At 37.4% G+C, this 16,678-nt stretch overlaps 1 protein-coding gene across 1 annotated transcript in view; it reads left to right on the forward strand.

Moving 5' to 3' along the window:
* Positions 1-3,314: 3,314 nt before the first annotated feature.
* Positions 3,315-16,678, forward strand: part of LOC135708214 (uncharacterized) — a 125,944-nt gene continuing 112,580 nt past the window's right edge. Inside the window, exon 1 of the mRNA XM_065230221.1 lies at positions 3,315-3,725. Within this exon, the coding sequence (XP_065086293.1) occupies positions 3,334-3,725 (392 nt within the window). The 5' untranslated portion in view covers positions 3,315-3,333. The remainder of the gene's footprint in view (positions 3,726-16,678) is intronic.

Consider the following 16,678-nt stretch of genomic DNA (forward strand, 5'->3'; position numbering starts at 1 on the left):
AACTGCAAATCTCACCAAACTGTGGTGAGATTGAGTTTAATGATTTTTGCTTTACACCCGAATGCAACCGAAACTTCCATAACGGCTTGCAGCAGTCCCTTTGCGTATGCCATCGGTGAAGATTAACAAGAGATAGCAAACTGTGCTCTCTCTTTCTAGGAAAACGATGTGCAATGGAATCATTTTTGTGTCGAGTCAACTCTCAGCTTGATTTTTGCACGTTGTGAATGGTCTCGCAATATCAAAGGAGCTTGTAAAATCAATATCGAGCATGATATTTTGTTCAATATCATGCGTGATACTGCGAGCGCATGAGAGTGGAAAAATATCAATTGATTTCTGATTTTGCCAACACTGTCCGCAAGCATAGGGGCAAAACCACCCTGATTTGACCAGCTGTAACTACTCCAAGGTGGTTCTGAAGCGGTATGCTGCCAACATGATCGATTTTGTCCCGAAGCTAAAGAATCCTCTGAATTGCCCGGAATTTCGACAAAAGCAAAGCAGCGACTGCGACGAAGTGGCGGGGCAGACAAGGACATCTAGCAGATGCGGGCAAAATGGAAGAAATGCGCTGATTCTGGGTCCATTTCCACTGTGCGGGCGCTGATAGGCTCTATCAAGACGAAGGTTCGAGATTTCGTTCGAACTGGAGAAATGTAACCATCTTATGATTTAACTTTGAAGTTTTAATAAAAGTACTGCTAAGCAACCATTAATGGACATTTTGAAACTTATTGAATCACGAATTACAGGTCTTTTTGTGCGTACCAATTTACTTTTAGTCAGCCTTTAGGCCCTTTTCAAATGTAAACTACTCGGGGTCTTCATTGAATCTGGCTTAAAAATCTGACATTTTCAGGGATCCATCTGAGTTTCGGACCGACCTGGAAATTCTTGTGAAACCACATTGCATCTGCTTTTCAATACTCTTTATATCTTCATCGCACAGTAGACCAAGAGCCTTAGTATTGCAGTCAGCTCTTGAAAGTTAATGCTGTTTTGATGATGCAAAGCTACATCTCCAACTTTTTGCTGCATTCGATGCCAACATATATTCTTGATAGAAATGTTTATAAGTATCAATCACTTTTCAAAAAACCTGGATTATAACAAAAACTTACTGTCCACTTTCCGGCTTGCTTGGAGCTGCAACCTGAGTGTGACTCCGATAATGAGGAAACATTATTCTGAATCTCGATGTTTGATTTGGATTTTGGTATTCAAGACAGTTAAAATCAGCAACAGTGAAATGTAAGTCTTCTTTTGCTGGTCATCACTTTCAAAACAAACGAGGTTAAATATCGAGCTGAAGATTTTAAAATGTCTTAAACGAACCTCGTCTTGTTGTCATGAAATAAATAAGACCTAGTAGAAAAATCTACTAGCAATGAGAGAAAGGTTCGTTCAGAGAGTAAGAGAGTTTCTTAGAGTAACTCTAGAATGCTCTAAATTTGTCATACAGGTATACCTCGCAGTAACGTTACTCGTCACTTTTGACTTCCAACGTCAATATCTCTTATAGCAGTTCAATCATTCAAATCAACAGTACCAATAGTTAGGGAATTGTATGGACAGTTGAAGGAGTTCTTACTTTGCTTGATTGAATGATAGTTTGCAAGATATCAGTGATGGAAGTCAAAAGTAACAGTTATCGTATCGATCAGTAACAGTTATTGTATCGATGTATATCTGCATTCCAATTCTGACTGAATATTATGGTTGGGAATGTTCAATTTCAAGCCTAAAGTATTCTGTTTTGTCGTTAAATATTTTGAGAAATGTTTCCTTCTTTGAATGAAGGACATATTTTCCTCTTGATTAACAAAATGAAAACTCTTTGCTCTCATCCGCTCTCAATATCACGCGGATAAGAATATTACTTTGATTTATCCACGAAAATCTGCTTTACAAATTGAAGTCACCCTTAATCTTTTATGGACCACCCGGGGTCCATTATAGGATTGTTTACACACATTAGAATTAATTTTCTCCATGTTTTAAACAGTATTTGACCAATGTTTTTTTTTCATAAATCCTATGCAGATGAGTTATGAAAGATGTCTTCTGATGGAATTTACCGATGAATGGTTCAATTATCTTAAATGATTTGATGCACAAGGGATCTACTAAGGAGAATGGGTCAATTAAAGGCCAATTTACCCCGCAGTACTCAAATCCAAATTTTTTCCTTTTTTCAAATCCCACCCATTAAGCTCGCACCGTCCAGCTTCCAACGTTCTGCTCGTTACTGCCACGCCACTCTCAGTCACAAATCACATTCTTTCGTTCCTTCTCTCTGCGGCACTATTTTTTTTTTCCGAAAAAACATCACGTTGGTGTCAAGTGAGTGAATTGGACCATTGATGCGGTCAGTGGTGATCGAATCTCGGCCAACCAGCATCCCTCCCTTCCACTTCCTCCATCACCATCGTCCTGAAGAGTCAGTCGACGACGAGAGCGAAACCTTCTCCCCGACCACTCGTAATCTAATCTATTTCAATCATTTGTGAACCGTGATAAAAGATAGACATTTATCAGATTATTCCTCGGAAGGATCCTTGGCCAGAATTCCGTGCGGATAGATAAATTCATGGTGCTCGCTCGTTGAGTGGTGCCTCTAGTAGTGTGTGAGCCGCGTCTGTGCGAGGGAAAATTATTATTACGTTCCGTCAGTGTGCTTGAGCATTGTTTGCCTTGCCGGTTCATTTTTTTGCGTGTTCTACCCACTATTGCAACCAATCAAGTTGCTACTATTGCCTTGGCCAAGTGAACGTGGAATGTGTGCGGGTTGCTGCTGGTGAACCAAGATCGTTACGTGGGCGGGGGAAAATAAGTTTTTCGCCTTTTGATTCGAGCGTGCTGTTTTCCGTTTGGCACGACTCTTCTCGATCGTGATTCGACTCCTTGTTAGCTTCTCTCTGACACAGTGGATTGAAAGTCGTTGGTCGGGGGAAGGAACGAAAAAAAAAAGCGAGTGGAAAAAATGAAATGAAATTATGATAAAATATTTGCCTTAGTGAAAAAGCATCGGACTCTGGAAGAGTAGGGCAACTGAGAAGCGAAAGGACGCTGCGAGTGAGTTTCCAGGAAAATTGTGGGAAAATTGTAATTCTGGTTTTTGTGTGCAGCACCAACAGCTCTGGAAATTTTTATTTACGAAAGGTTGGTGCATTCGCAGGCAACAGGCAAGGGAAAATTTCTGCCTGAAAGAAAGCATTCAACGAGTGAACGAATTTGAATAGGTGCAATCCTATTTTTTTTTCTCCTGGACCGGGTTTTTATTTTTATTTTCGGCGATAAGAAAAAAAACCGTGGAAGGTAACACCCACCATGTTCACCGGCAGTAGTAGAAGTGAAAAAATCTCCAGCTCGATGGTGCTTGTGTCGAGTCTGGTGTTCCTTTCGGTGGTCCTGATGGGATCGGCGGCAGTCGCCGAGGAAACCGAAAATCGGTCACGGAATCACAAAGCCATGCAGTTCGGCCGGAGTGCGATTGAAACGAAAACCGACGCTAATGAGCATTTGCCTCGTGACTACGACGGCCAGGATGATGAGGATAATTATGACGTCGAGGAGGACGACGAAGATGTCGGCGAAAGTGAGCGTCTGACCACGACTGGTGCGTCCTCGTCCGAACAGCACAACGATGTGACAACGCCGAGCAGTGTCAATTATGTTGCAACTACTCCAAAAATAGTGAAATCTTCAGAGGTTTTGAGCAGGTGAGTTGAGCTGTAATTTTGTTCGCAAGCGATGGGAGAGCTGACTTCTCCGATTTTGTAGCTACATAAATAAATATAATTTAGAAAATTTCCATAGCTGAGCTTAGTGTTGCATTCGCCGACCATTCCGAAAATTCTGATGGCTCTTCCCGGAAAGTCCTGGGATTCAGCAAAAATTTTAGTTTACAGTCCAAAAAAGTATTAGGTTGCCATGTTCCACAAGAAAAATAACGAAAAATTATGTCAAAAATCAGTTACTAGTTACAGTTCATACTCACTTTGAAAGTATCCTACACGAAGAGAAAATCAATTATTTTATTCATGTGTTTCACTTATACATTTTTGCCAAAACATCAGCCTTATACATTCCATAAGACAAACCACATAGGTCCTATGAGAATGCATAAAAGGTATGTGTGACCGCTTATACATTTCATGATCTTCATTAACTTTTTGCAAGGCGTCTGCTTATAAGTTGACTTATACATTTTATGAATAATGAGCAATAGAAATTTGCCAAAAGGTATAAGGAGTTTTCTATCCGTGTAAGAATGCGCTTGCAGTGAAGTAACAAATTCCGTAGATTTCTAATTCAAAATTATTTTGCACTCAAGCCAGAAGCCTTTTGGAATTAGTTTCGGAGTTCCTTTGAAGTTTTCCTGGAATTACTTTCAGATTTAATTGTCATTCTCCGTTTAGCATACTCCCGATGTAAACTCTGAAACTTTCCATGGAATTATGCCAAGAATTCTTTTTTTCGCTTAAAAAAAGAAAATCCATTCAGAGTTTACTTGGAGTTCTACTCAGAACTAACTTGGTATTCAGGATTCACATAGAATCTTGAGTTCCTCAGGACTGCATTGAAAGCAAATTGCACTTGATGTTTTCGTCACAATTCTTCCCAGAACTCCCAGAACAATTATCATTCAATTTCATGAGCCTTGGATTTTGATATTTTTTTCAAATTTGTCATCTATAATTATTTTTAAGTACAAAGTTTCTATTTTTTTAAATTTCTAATTTGTGAAAAATATCTTTATTCTAGAGCTTAAAATAGAAAACAATTCTTCTGAAGTTTAAAATTTATTAAGGTACTGAAAATAAATCTGCACAGGATCTTTTAAGTTCAATTAGTGAAAGAAAAAACAAGGAAAATTAAATATTTGCATAATAGAATGAATTACAGTATTAACAAAAAGCTTATAGTAAGAGAATTTCAAAATACCCTGAGTTATGATGAAATTACCTGTCAATTCCTGATTTTTACAGGGAAAATTAAATTTCTGGTTTTCCCGGTTTTCTCAAGTAGTAGCATAGAAATTTTCCATCTTCTTCTTTCTAACATCAGACGGAATAATTGTGTGCGATTTGAGTCCAATATTAATTAACTTAATTTATCCTTTTATTATTTGCTGATTATTCTCTTTTCCAAACCAGCAGATTTTCGTTGCTTGTTAATAAATATTTTTTCGGAATTTGACATAGTGACCATTCGGCCTAATAACAGCTCGGCCTAGTGATCGTTCGGTCTAACGGCCATTCTGCCTAATCACCAATTGGCCTAGTGACCATTCGGCCTACTGATCTTCGGCTTAATAACCCAGCATCCTCCCTGAGCATTCAATATAACCTATTTGATATATCTCATGATAGGTCCTGGCCAGTCTTGTTAACGTTCACGGTATTCAACACATTTTCTGTGATAATCGACTGATTTTGCTGATGAAATTTGCAAACAAGCTATCACATTATGGTACCAATCTAAAATGTCATATTACAGGCTCTGTCATACGACACTGTCGCCGAAGATCGTCGCGAATGTATGTATTTTAGTTTTTCTTATAATTAGAGCTTCTGACAGTGTGCTTGTGTAAATTTCGAAAATAGCAAGCAACGATGTTTTATTAGTAACATTTCTGTTCAGAAATGGTTCAATTAACACCAAATTGAGGAATTAGGACGAAATCGCACATGTCATATGATAGTTATTGGAGTGTTCACTCGGCTGTCGACAGATGCAGACCACTCTCAATGTGTGTCACGCGATCGTCTGTTTACTCGACAGCAGCCATTGGTCCTCCTCATTGTTCTTCATCAGCAGTTCTTTCAGTCGATACGTCGTCGACTTTGGAAAGCAACCGTTTCGTGATGAATGTGTAAGTGCTGACCACGTTTTGCGTCCATTGCTGCAACGGAAGCGCTCTGACCCCCGTTGGCGAATCTGCCATACAAGTAAACCACATAGTAACAAGAATCATCGGCTCTGTAAAGTTAATTCGGTTGAGCCTCATCAAATAAATTAATAAACAAAAAAAAAAAAAAAAAAAAAAAAAAAAAAATTTAAGAGATGAACTAGCCTTAGGCTAAAAATCTCTCTAATAAAGAAAAAAAAAAAAAAAAATAAACAAAAAAAAATATGATAGTTATTTGATAATTTTCTTTTTGGTCGAATGTTGTTGTACCGTTTGTGTTGTGTAAGAAAGGTGACGGTAAAGCATGATAGTACGAATACAAGGGAAGTAAAGCGGTTGGTCTCAAGTTCATGAGTTGATGGGTCGATATGTAGTAGAGTCCAGGTGTGATAGCTGCCTCCCTGGCGTCGGTAGCATTGGTGCTCAGCACGGAAAACAAGATCGACGGAAAACAAATCAAGATTATTATTTTTTAATATTCTAAGTCTCACAACATATAATCTAAATTTGCTTTGTATTTTGACGTAGAACTACGCCTTTGTCGACTATACTGGGGTACAAATCAAAAAAATATGTGTGGTGAAATAGTGTTAGGTTTTGAACGCTTGTAACTTTGTCATTTATAGATAAAATTAAAATCCAAATACGCCAATCGATAGGATATTAGTTTACAAATCTTTTGAAATAAATATTTTTCAAATTTTTAATCAAAAAACTTTTGAAAAATGCGCAAATGATAATTTTGGTCACTGTTTTTCATGAACTAAACGTTTTCCCTAAACACAGTCATCATAAACGAATACCACTTAGTTGCACATCATTCTGTTTGAACCTGAAAATATATAAATCAGCGCTGCTTTCCTGCCTCTGCTCATTACCGCTTCGGACGGCGTGGCACTAGGTTCTGCAGCAAACAGGACCAAGTCAGTGGCTAAAGGTGGATCACGGCGTAACCACCACAATGATGAATGGGGCTTGCAAAAGTAATGTATGCAAAAAATTATCCCCCCCCCCCCTTTACAATGACCCGAAAAAGACATGGACTTTTACGATCACTTTTTTCTGGGAAATAAATTTTAAGCAAACTACAATTACGTAAAAAAAAAAGGTTGAATTCCGTCAATTTTTTTACACGCAGAGCCAACATTTAAAAAAAAAATGCATAAGAGGAGACATACACTCGATGAATTACCAACAACTGACTTAAAATCAGTTAGTTACTAAACGGTGATAAAGAAGTGATACTCAGAATAAGAGCCGTGATTGTTGTACAAATCAAATGGGAATCACTTCACCGTCACGAAAAGTGACGAGTTTTCGCCGTAAAGTGACATCCATAATAAGTCCCCATATATTTTTTGAGTTATCGTTATACACAGGAGAGGGGGGTATTTTACATGTCCAAGTCTCATTCCTCATTGTGTGACAGGTGATCACGCCGTGATCCACCTTTAGCCACTGACTTGGTCCTGCTCGCTGCTGGACCATGCGCCACGCCATCCTATGCGAATTTAACTTTAATTTAACCAAGTTCACTCTAGAGTTGATATTACGTTACATGAGCTATCTTGTTATGACATTTCACCTATAATAGCCATTTAGTGTGATGATTGATATCATTAAGAAATAAATTGTGTATTTGGTACGCAGTTAATGTTGTGAGTGTAACATACATCACTGCTGGTCATTAAAATAGGTGTAGGCAAAATAATTGCGAAATGTTAGGTTATGTTCATTCAACTTAATTTTATTCGACTTTAAAGTGAAGTTACACTATCAAATGTGTAATAAAAGTTAAGTAATTATATGAGAAAACTCAAAGTTAAAACGTCAAACGACTCACTCATTAGAATCATACATAAAATATGCCTGGTCAGTGAAATAGGTGTGTTGCATTAAAGTATATTATAGAATGTTTGAAAATAATTGTATAAGTTTTATTAGACTAATGACGCTTAGTAACCGCTGTGCCCTCAATTGTTAAGCAAAACCTTGTTCAATCTTCTTGGCATTATTTCAACCAAGCACTGAAAAGTTTCCTTTGGTATAGTATACCACTTTTTTTTTTAACTGTGGTCAATAGTTTATCCTTATTTGAATATGCTTGACCAGATAACTTTATTTTAAGCTCTTTTCATAAAGTTTCGATGAGGTGGATGTCAGGAGATTGGCTAGGCCATGAAATAATCGACACTTTGTTTGCACGAAACCATTCCTTTACATACTTAGAAATGTGTTTCGGATCGTTGTCTTGCTGAAAATGCCATCTATGAGGCGTGTTCTCTTCTGCATAAGGGAGCATAACCAACAATCAATACGAAACTAACGATTTTAAATTGGCTCACTACTTGACTAGCCTATTGGTCCCAAGCAAACGATTAACGTACCCCATTCTAGTCGAAATTCTAGTACTACGCAATGTTTGTTTTGATTCGCTATGAAAGTTTGACAGATAAAATGGCTCGTGGATTTTCATATGTTTCGAGAGGTACATCTATTAGCTTGGGATCGAAGATAGTACCAGAGCTGAGCCAAAAAGTTGAGCACGTTATTTCGGGACCTTCTAGTCTTAGAGTTACCTCTATGGCATAACCTCCTCCATGATTTCTTTGTATTCAAATTTGGTCATGGTGGAATTAATGCGGAAAATGGGACCTACTCCATGCCAAGAAAAACAGCTCCAAACCATGATGCTACCACCTCCATGCTTCACGGTCTTTACCGTGTACCGCGGATCTAATTCTTTACCGGATGATCTACGTGAGAATATAGTAAGTGACTATTTTGATTTCATTTGACATTTGGAAGTTTTTGCTCAGGATTCGTGATTAGGTAAGGGATTTAACAGGTTATAATATTCGTTTTATTGGTATTAAATAAATGAACGATTGAAAAAACGAAAGATTAACATATGAAACAAAACGATTCGATGGTCGGAGTGTAAAAGCAGGTAAGTACGGAAAGTACTTAATTCAGATATCCCAAAACTCATCCGAGAGGAATCCCAAGAAAGCTAATTAAGCCATGCGTTTAGCATTGAGTCGATATCGATTCTGTGTGGTTTCACCAGTTTAAGACAATAGCCTCTCTGACGGAACACTTGTTACCATTCTTGATAAATAGTCTCGAGCAATGGGGTTTAGATGGGGATATACACTACGGATTTTCTCAAATGCTCGAAAAGGATCGACAGAACGTGGGAAAACAGGCTGATGCAAGAAATTTTGTAATCCTGCCGATATGCACCCTTGACGATCCAGTTCTGAAATAGCAGAGGACTGATTAACCTGAAATATGTCATAAGAAGTGAATGTTTGTACATATGTAGATTAATAACTTTTTTAACCATTTCGTCATGAGTATTCCACAGGCCTCCGTTTGGTTTTGGTGGGGGGGACAGATGTGTGCAATCATCGTATACTCTTTCGGTACTAGAGATCTGCTCAGACATAATTTAACCAAAGAAGAATACTAAGATGAAACTGTCGGAACAAAAACTTTCTATTTTAGTGTCCTCTTTCACGGTCCCTTTCATCCAATGAATACCCCCGTATGCAAGGTAATTTTGTGGTTTTGCTGCCCCCTCCGTAGAGATGAAATTTGGCGCACTTTATATCAAAACAATCACACCAAAATCAGAGATGTCCCACTTTTTAACAACTCGATTAACAACTAATCGATTATTTTTTGTTCGCTGTGCTGTCATTTTGCCACCAATGAGAGTTCAGCACATGATTGAAACGAGCGGTGATGATCCTCTGTAGAAGTTGCTTATATCGGCATGATATAACCTATTACAAATATTTTACTTTTCGGTTCGTTAATCGATTAATCGATTAACTAGATGAATGTGAAAGGTCATTTCAAATATAAGGACCGTACATAAATAATGATGCAATTTGAAAGGGATCGGGGCTAATCACAAATTACGTCCTCACGGTAGCTGAAATAAACACGAGTAATCACCGGTTGATTTAACTGCCCGAGCGTGAGCTGAAGACTCCAGGTACAGGTCAATATTAAATTGAAAATGCAAATGCACTGATTTTTGTTGTTGCTGGATCGAAACAGAAATCGAATGAAAAGGATCGATCCAGTCGAATTTTGTTGTGTTTGAGATCGATTCAAAAGATCGATTAATCGAACCAAAAGAATCGATTTTTTATGTTTCGGTCCAAGATCGTCCATTGCTAGACTAGTGAAACCCGTAATAAGGCTCATGGGTTTGACGATCACTTTTTTCCGGGAAATAAATTTTAAGCAAACTACAATTATAAGTAGAAACAAGAGTCAACATTTTTAAAACAATTGCTTAAGAGGAGACATACATCCAATGAAATTCCGTTGGTAAACTACCAACAACTGACTGTAAAACATATCTGGTACCTCTATATACCTATGCAATTATATTAACATCCAAAGTCCATCCTTTTTTATATATTCTGCACAAAAGAAACTTTCTGCCCCACCCCATTCATAATAAAACGGCGTGAAATCCAGATGCGCTTGAAATTTTATCGTGTATATTGGGATAATATGAGCGTAAATAAATGCGCATCAAAAATAAAAAATCCTCAAAAATAAAAGAGAAGAAAAAAGATTTTTTTTAGAAATCAAATAAATTTGATGGAATCATCTTAATTTTACAGAATATAAATCTCAATAAATAAATTCATACCAATGCACACTGGACATCAGTTTGGATCTCTAATATAGCTATTATTTTATTGAAATTTCTTGGATTTTATTCCAAGGCTAATGGAATTTTCATAATGATAATATGGCGACAGAGGTCAGCAGGCAAGAAAAACACCAAGCGCAATTTCTTAAAATGTCCTATGCTTACTTTTTTTTTGCTTTATTAGAGAGATTTTCCCTAATGCTTACATTGGATGGAAGCAGAACAGAAAAGCATAATGCATGATTTTATTTCGAGCACTATTTGCGTGATTTCAACTTTTTTGTACTAGAACTGTCACCATTCCATGTATTTCGACCAAGATTCGACAGTGTCACCCCATGAAAAAAAAGGAACGAAAAGGAAAGAAAATTTTCAATGCTGATTGTTGAATTGTTGTGACCATCCACGACTGTAAATCTGATAAGAGACGCAAGTTGGCATAGGTATCATCCTCCGACTCCAGATAATTATATATTTCCTCTTCATGAGTCATTTTTGGTGTAGCAATGCGTCCATTCGAAGTGAAGCTGGCTCAGAATGGTGAGGAGGCACACTCTTTACAGCTTCCTTTGTGACATCCGCAGAAAATGCAGCGGCATTTTTTTCTTTGTTGGAGTTATTCACGAAGGTTTGCGGCTGACTGTAGCAAATAAACGGGCTCATGCTAAAAATTTTGTTGATTTTCTTTGCTCTCGGCTTGGAAGTACCGGAAAGTTTTGATTCTTTCTATGTTGTAAAAATAAACTGCCCATTTACACTTCTGACAAGTTGCAACTGAATGCTTATAATGGTTTTAAAATAACTGTTTCATGGCCAACTAGTTTTATTGCGGTTACTTACATAGCAATAAAAGAATTTATTTTTGGGTTTAATAAGGGCAATTCATATTGCTTTTTTTTATATTTCAAGGCAATCATAAAACCTTTCATTAGTGAAAATAGCATAAGCATCAGTTGGTTTTTTATTAGCTTTATAGGGGTTTTGTAGATAGCTATGAGAATGTTAAATGACTTGCATTGTATATGACCGTCATAAAGCTGTAGGTAATGGTTGCAGCTGCAATAAAACCTTTATAAATTTTGAATATAGCCAAGCAGCTCTAGATTTGTTACTTGGGTTCGGATGTTAACCTAAATGCAAATTGTGCCGCCAAATTATGTGTGGTCAAATGAAAATCATGTTGAATTTCACATGGATATTTGTTAAGGGGTTACGCCTACCTGCAAGACCGAAAAAAAAGCGCAAGTTTGGATTTTTATTTCTCGAAAACGACGCAACATATTGAAAATCGGTTTTCTGCCGTTCATTGAACACACATTAAATGATACATTTATCAGTCGATGCTGTAAAAACGAGGTCCTGGCGAGCGGCTTCTCCCCGTGGACGATGTTCTAAAAAACGCTTTTTGCGGTGCCAACTGCGGTTTGTGATGTAATCATCTGAAATAAAAAAAAAAAAAACCATGCCAAATCGTTAACCATGTGTTAAACTAGTCCTTGATCGTTCGTTTTTTTTAATTTTTTTGACAAAATGGCGGCAGAAATCAAAACGAATGTATACATTTCGGAAATTTTTGGCACCGGTTTTGAAAATATGATTCCGAGATAATCGCGTTTAAAGTTTCAAGTTGGGTTTAGCCCACTATAAGTGAATATTTTTGTACTTGATAAACTTGATCTTTTGAAGAAATATTCTTGACTTTATATACTTTCGAATAGGACAGTAAAAAAAAATCGATTTTTTGAAAGTTGTCTTAAGGGGCGTAACCCGTTAAGAAAAATGTGTAAATTGTTTTGAGTGAACCATAACCGAAACATTGAAATACTTGAAAATTTTAAGATAAAGTATAATAGTCAAAAATGCAGGAAAAACATCAATTTTGCGGGGTTCTACGTCATACTGCGGTCGTCTCTAGGATACAACCCTTTATTTTTTTTAAATTCTTGACTCTGAACACCGAAATTCAACACTTGTGGTCAGCCATGGTAAAAACACTGAACCCTTATGCACGGGTGGCACTTTTGCCTACAAACACACCACCAAGAGCATTTAGTTGTACGCTCCGTACCAGTGCTCGATAGAAAACACCAAACGCAGCGAACAAGGCACCGGTACCGGTGTCCGTGCATAATTGTTTGCACCGGTGTATAAACCATCGGCAAGCACCAAAGCCGAGTGTTTCTGACTTCGGGAAACACCGCAGCCGAGTGTTTTCGATTTTGGAAAACACGCTTGCTGCTCGCGGAATTTTCTTTGGGGCGACTTCTGAAAGATTATCGTAGCTCTTATACGCTTTTAGCATATTTTATTTCAACTAAAGCTGATAGATGAGTGGTCAAAGCGTTTCTTGTGGTGTGTAAAAAAGGCAGTACGCAGTATAGTGTTGCGTTTAGACATGCCTGCTTGTGGTACCTGATAAATTCTAAATTCTTGATATTTTTGTCGTGTTGGTCTGACATCACTAGTGAAGTTTTTTTTAGAATCTTCAATATTTTCCTGAATTGAAGCACTAAAATATTGAATATTTCTAGGACCTAGAATTCACAAATTCAAAATTCGAGTCATTTCGTCATGTTTTTTTTTAGCCTGAGAACTAAAATATGAGTCGGTTCAAAAAATGCTGGATGAAGGTTTGAAATCGTTTGAAGTTTGTATGGAGATTTTGGTGAATTCCAGCGGGAAATTATTGAATTTCACTTGCATTGCTCTATCTAGTTGTCCAAATGTTGAAAACAAAATAAAAATAATTTGCGATTTCCAGGGCTGTGAAGCCGGAGTCGTGGAGCTGAAGTTGGAGTCAGATCTATTTTTGAACATAAGAAGTCATGGAGTTGGAGTTGCGTTGCGTTTGTAACGGAGGAATTCGTAGATTGCATACTGGCAACTGTCATGTATCTACTTTAACGTTCTTATTCTGATTGCTTAAGGAAAACTATTTGGAAGTGAATAGCTCTCCAATGAAAGTATAGAACAGCAAAGCATGACACTTACCATTTCCAGCCACGCCCATCTTCTCCGTTACGGGAAAAGGAAGCATATTGTTTATGTTATTTTCTACTTAACGGGAGGCCAGTGACTCACCGATGCCCCCATAGATGCTACGGAGTTGGATAGTTGGGTAGGAGATGAGTCAGGATTCGCATAAGCAGGCGATGCGACCATAGTAATTGTTTTGTTTGGAAGAAGCTTGAGAGTAAACTCATGATATTCTGCTCAGTAAGCAAACGCGGTATCCACCAAACTATCCGATTTCCTCAATTTAAATTTTACTTCGTTTTTTTTTTATAAATACAGATTGAAATTTAGTGTAAACAAATAAAAAGAAAGGGTATTACCCGGATGATCTGTAATTAGCCAGCACGAGAAGCTTCCTAAGCTGGATCAAAATCCATCTTCCAAATGCAGTACCATTTCTTTAATCCAAATAGCCATGGTGTTGTGTAATAAGCGATCCCAATTGCTTGACGGGGATGAATATAAAATAGTCCGGCCTGTGGTGGAGCCTTTTTTAATGGTTCAATGTAGGCGGGTTTTTCACTGAAGGTTTTTACAAAATCAGCAGCCATTTGTCGAGAAAAAAATTACAGCTGAGAAAATGAATGTCCATAAGAATTCAAAGTTGGAGTTGATGAACAAGTACCGACTGCGACTCTGACTCCAACTGCTACGAAAAAATAGAGAGAAACTAGATCCTTGTCCACGTGCAACATTTTTTTATAATTTTGAATTGTAAAGCCTTTCATGAATAACTATTAATATTATTATTAATATTACGTATTATAATGAATAATAAAATTAACCATAGTTTTGAATGAAACTATCCACAATATTTGATGACATTAACCACAGGGAATCAAGACTTCATTGGTAATGGGCATTGGCTTCATTCGTTAGTTTAAATCCTACCTTACCAATAAAAAACGCTGTGTGAAAATTGGGTCAGACTAAACCCTCTCTAGCCTCTGGCTGAAAGTCTCGCTAATAAAGATAACCTAACCTAGACCCTCTCTAGGTCAGACCATTTGGACTATTTCACAAGCAAGTCAGGCGTTCCTCAAGTTAGCAGCTTGAGATCGTTACTATTTTCGATATCCATAAACGAGATCCTACCAATTGGCTGCCGGTCGTTTTATGTAGACGATGTCAATATTTAAGTGGTCGTGTGATGATTTGCTGACTACTTGCGACTGCAACACCTGCACCTGGTGCACTAGGAATTGTTTCATCTTGTGTGTTCAAAAATTCTATATTATCACATTCCATCGCAACTCGAAACCAATTGCATTCGATTATACGATCGATAACCAATCATGATGACCTTGGAATTGCGCTTTACACTGCTTTAATATTTAATAATATGATGATGATGATGATGATAATGATGATGATGATGATGGTCCCACCTCTTACCCCTACAAAGGTTTGAGCTGGGACGATTTATCATTAAGATAATTAAATATGACAATTTAACCAGGTTTGCAAACAAAATCGAACTGCTTTCAGTTACAGATATAAATTCCCTCTAGAGCAGAGTTAATGTACACGTGCATTAGACTGATGCAAATTTTGACATTTTCGCTCCACAGTGCTCAAACGGTTTCAAATCGGGTCCTGATTAGTCTCACAAAATTTGAACTCATTTGAAAAGAAACTGACTTGGCACAAACCATTTGAAGTTTATATGGAAATTACTATGGGAAATCCAAACTTTTTGTTCATTGTCTTCTTACCTTTTTCTATATGGCACTGTTCAAAAATTCAAAAGCTAAACTTATGGAAAATTTTCTCAGCTTCAACTTAGCAGAATATAGTTGTTGAGCCAAACGTAAAATAAAATAGTTATTAATTGTTTAAGAGATTGATAATCTTATGGCATGATCAAGCAGCTGTTTTGTGAGCAACACTGTATCTTGCAGTGTGACATAGTAGCCATGATTGTTGTGCTCTATTCCAAGCGCCAGAAACACCAATGTTGCCTGCTGAACAGTTGGTTGAGCATAATCGTAAGACATTAGTGGCTTGAATTATTGTTAATTTTTATGATTACATTATATTGAAAAGTGGTTCAGGACAAAGTTGTAGCTGAGAAACTTTTCTACGAGCTAAGTTATCATTTTTTAAAGCAGAGCGATATGGTAAATTGTTAGATGGATGTGAACAAAACATTTGGTTTTCCCATAGTAATTTCCATATAAACTTCAAATGGTTTGTGCGAAGTCAGTTTCTTATCAAATGAGTTCACATTTTGGGAGACTAATCAGGACCCGATTTGGAACCGTTTGAGCACTGTGGAGCAAAAATGTCAAAATTTGCATCAGTCTAACGTGCATCCATCCCGCGTGATAGAGACACGCTTTCTATAAGATCGTAGGTTTCGAGACGTATTATTTTGCGTTTCTTTTTTGTTCCTACGTGCCTCATTCGTGTCACATGTGCTGTGTCTCATGAGCTAAGCTCGGCGAGCTCCAGGGAGATCGGCAGCGTACCTACGTCGTGCGTGCATGCTAAAAGTGGCTGGTTGGTGATAAAAAAAAAAAAAACAGTAGGGAACTGTTGTTCCTGGTACAACTGATTAATGGACAACTTTTCCGTAAATCATTATGGTGCAGGGCTAGAACGATGAGGACAAAAAATACACTTTTCTTATAGTAATTTCCATGTAAACTTCAAAGAGCCAGTGCAGAATCAGTTCGCCACCAAACTAGGTCAAATTTTGGGATATTGATCAGCCGATTTGGATTCGATTGATCTTGGTGGATCAAATTGATAGGTATTTTGCAGCTGGCAGAGAACCAATAGTTCGGTGGGCCCTTTTAATAATTCAAACATGTACTTAAATTTGCGAACTGTTCAAATATATTTAGACAAAAAGCATGGTGTGTTCGTCCCGAGTAGTAGTCAACCTAAAAATATTATGAGAAATAAGAAAACTGGATTGTAAATTTTGGGATGAGTCCAACATATTTGTCACACTCAACGGTAAATGAATCGAAAACCATGTTGTCCAAAATGTTTATTTAGTAGGCTCAATTACTTTGAAAGCTCTGCGGAGCCGAAGGACTAAACAAATATTACAATGA

Source organism: Ochlerotatus camptorhynchus, unplaced genomic scaffold (assembly GCF_037179485.1).
Source record: "Ochlerotatus camptorhynchus isolate MF236.1 unplaced genomic scaffold, CSIRO-AGI_Acam_v1.1 ptg000026l, whole genome shotgun sequence".
NCBI lineage: Eukaryota > Metazoa > Arthropoda > Insecta > Diptera > Culicidae > Ochlerotatus > Ochlerotatus camptorhynchus.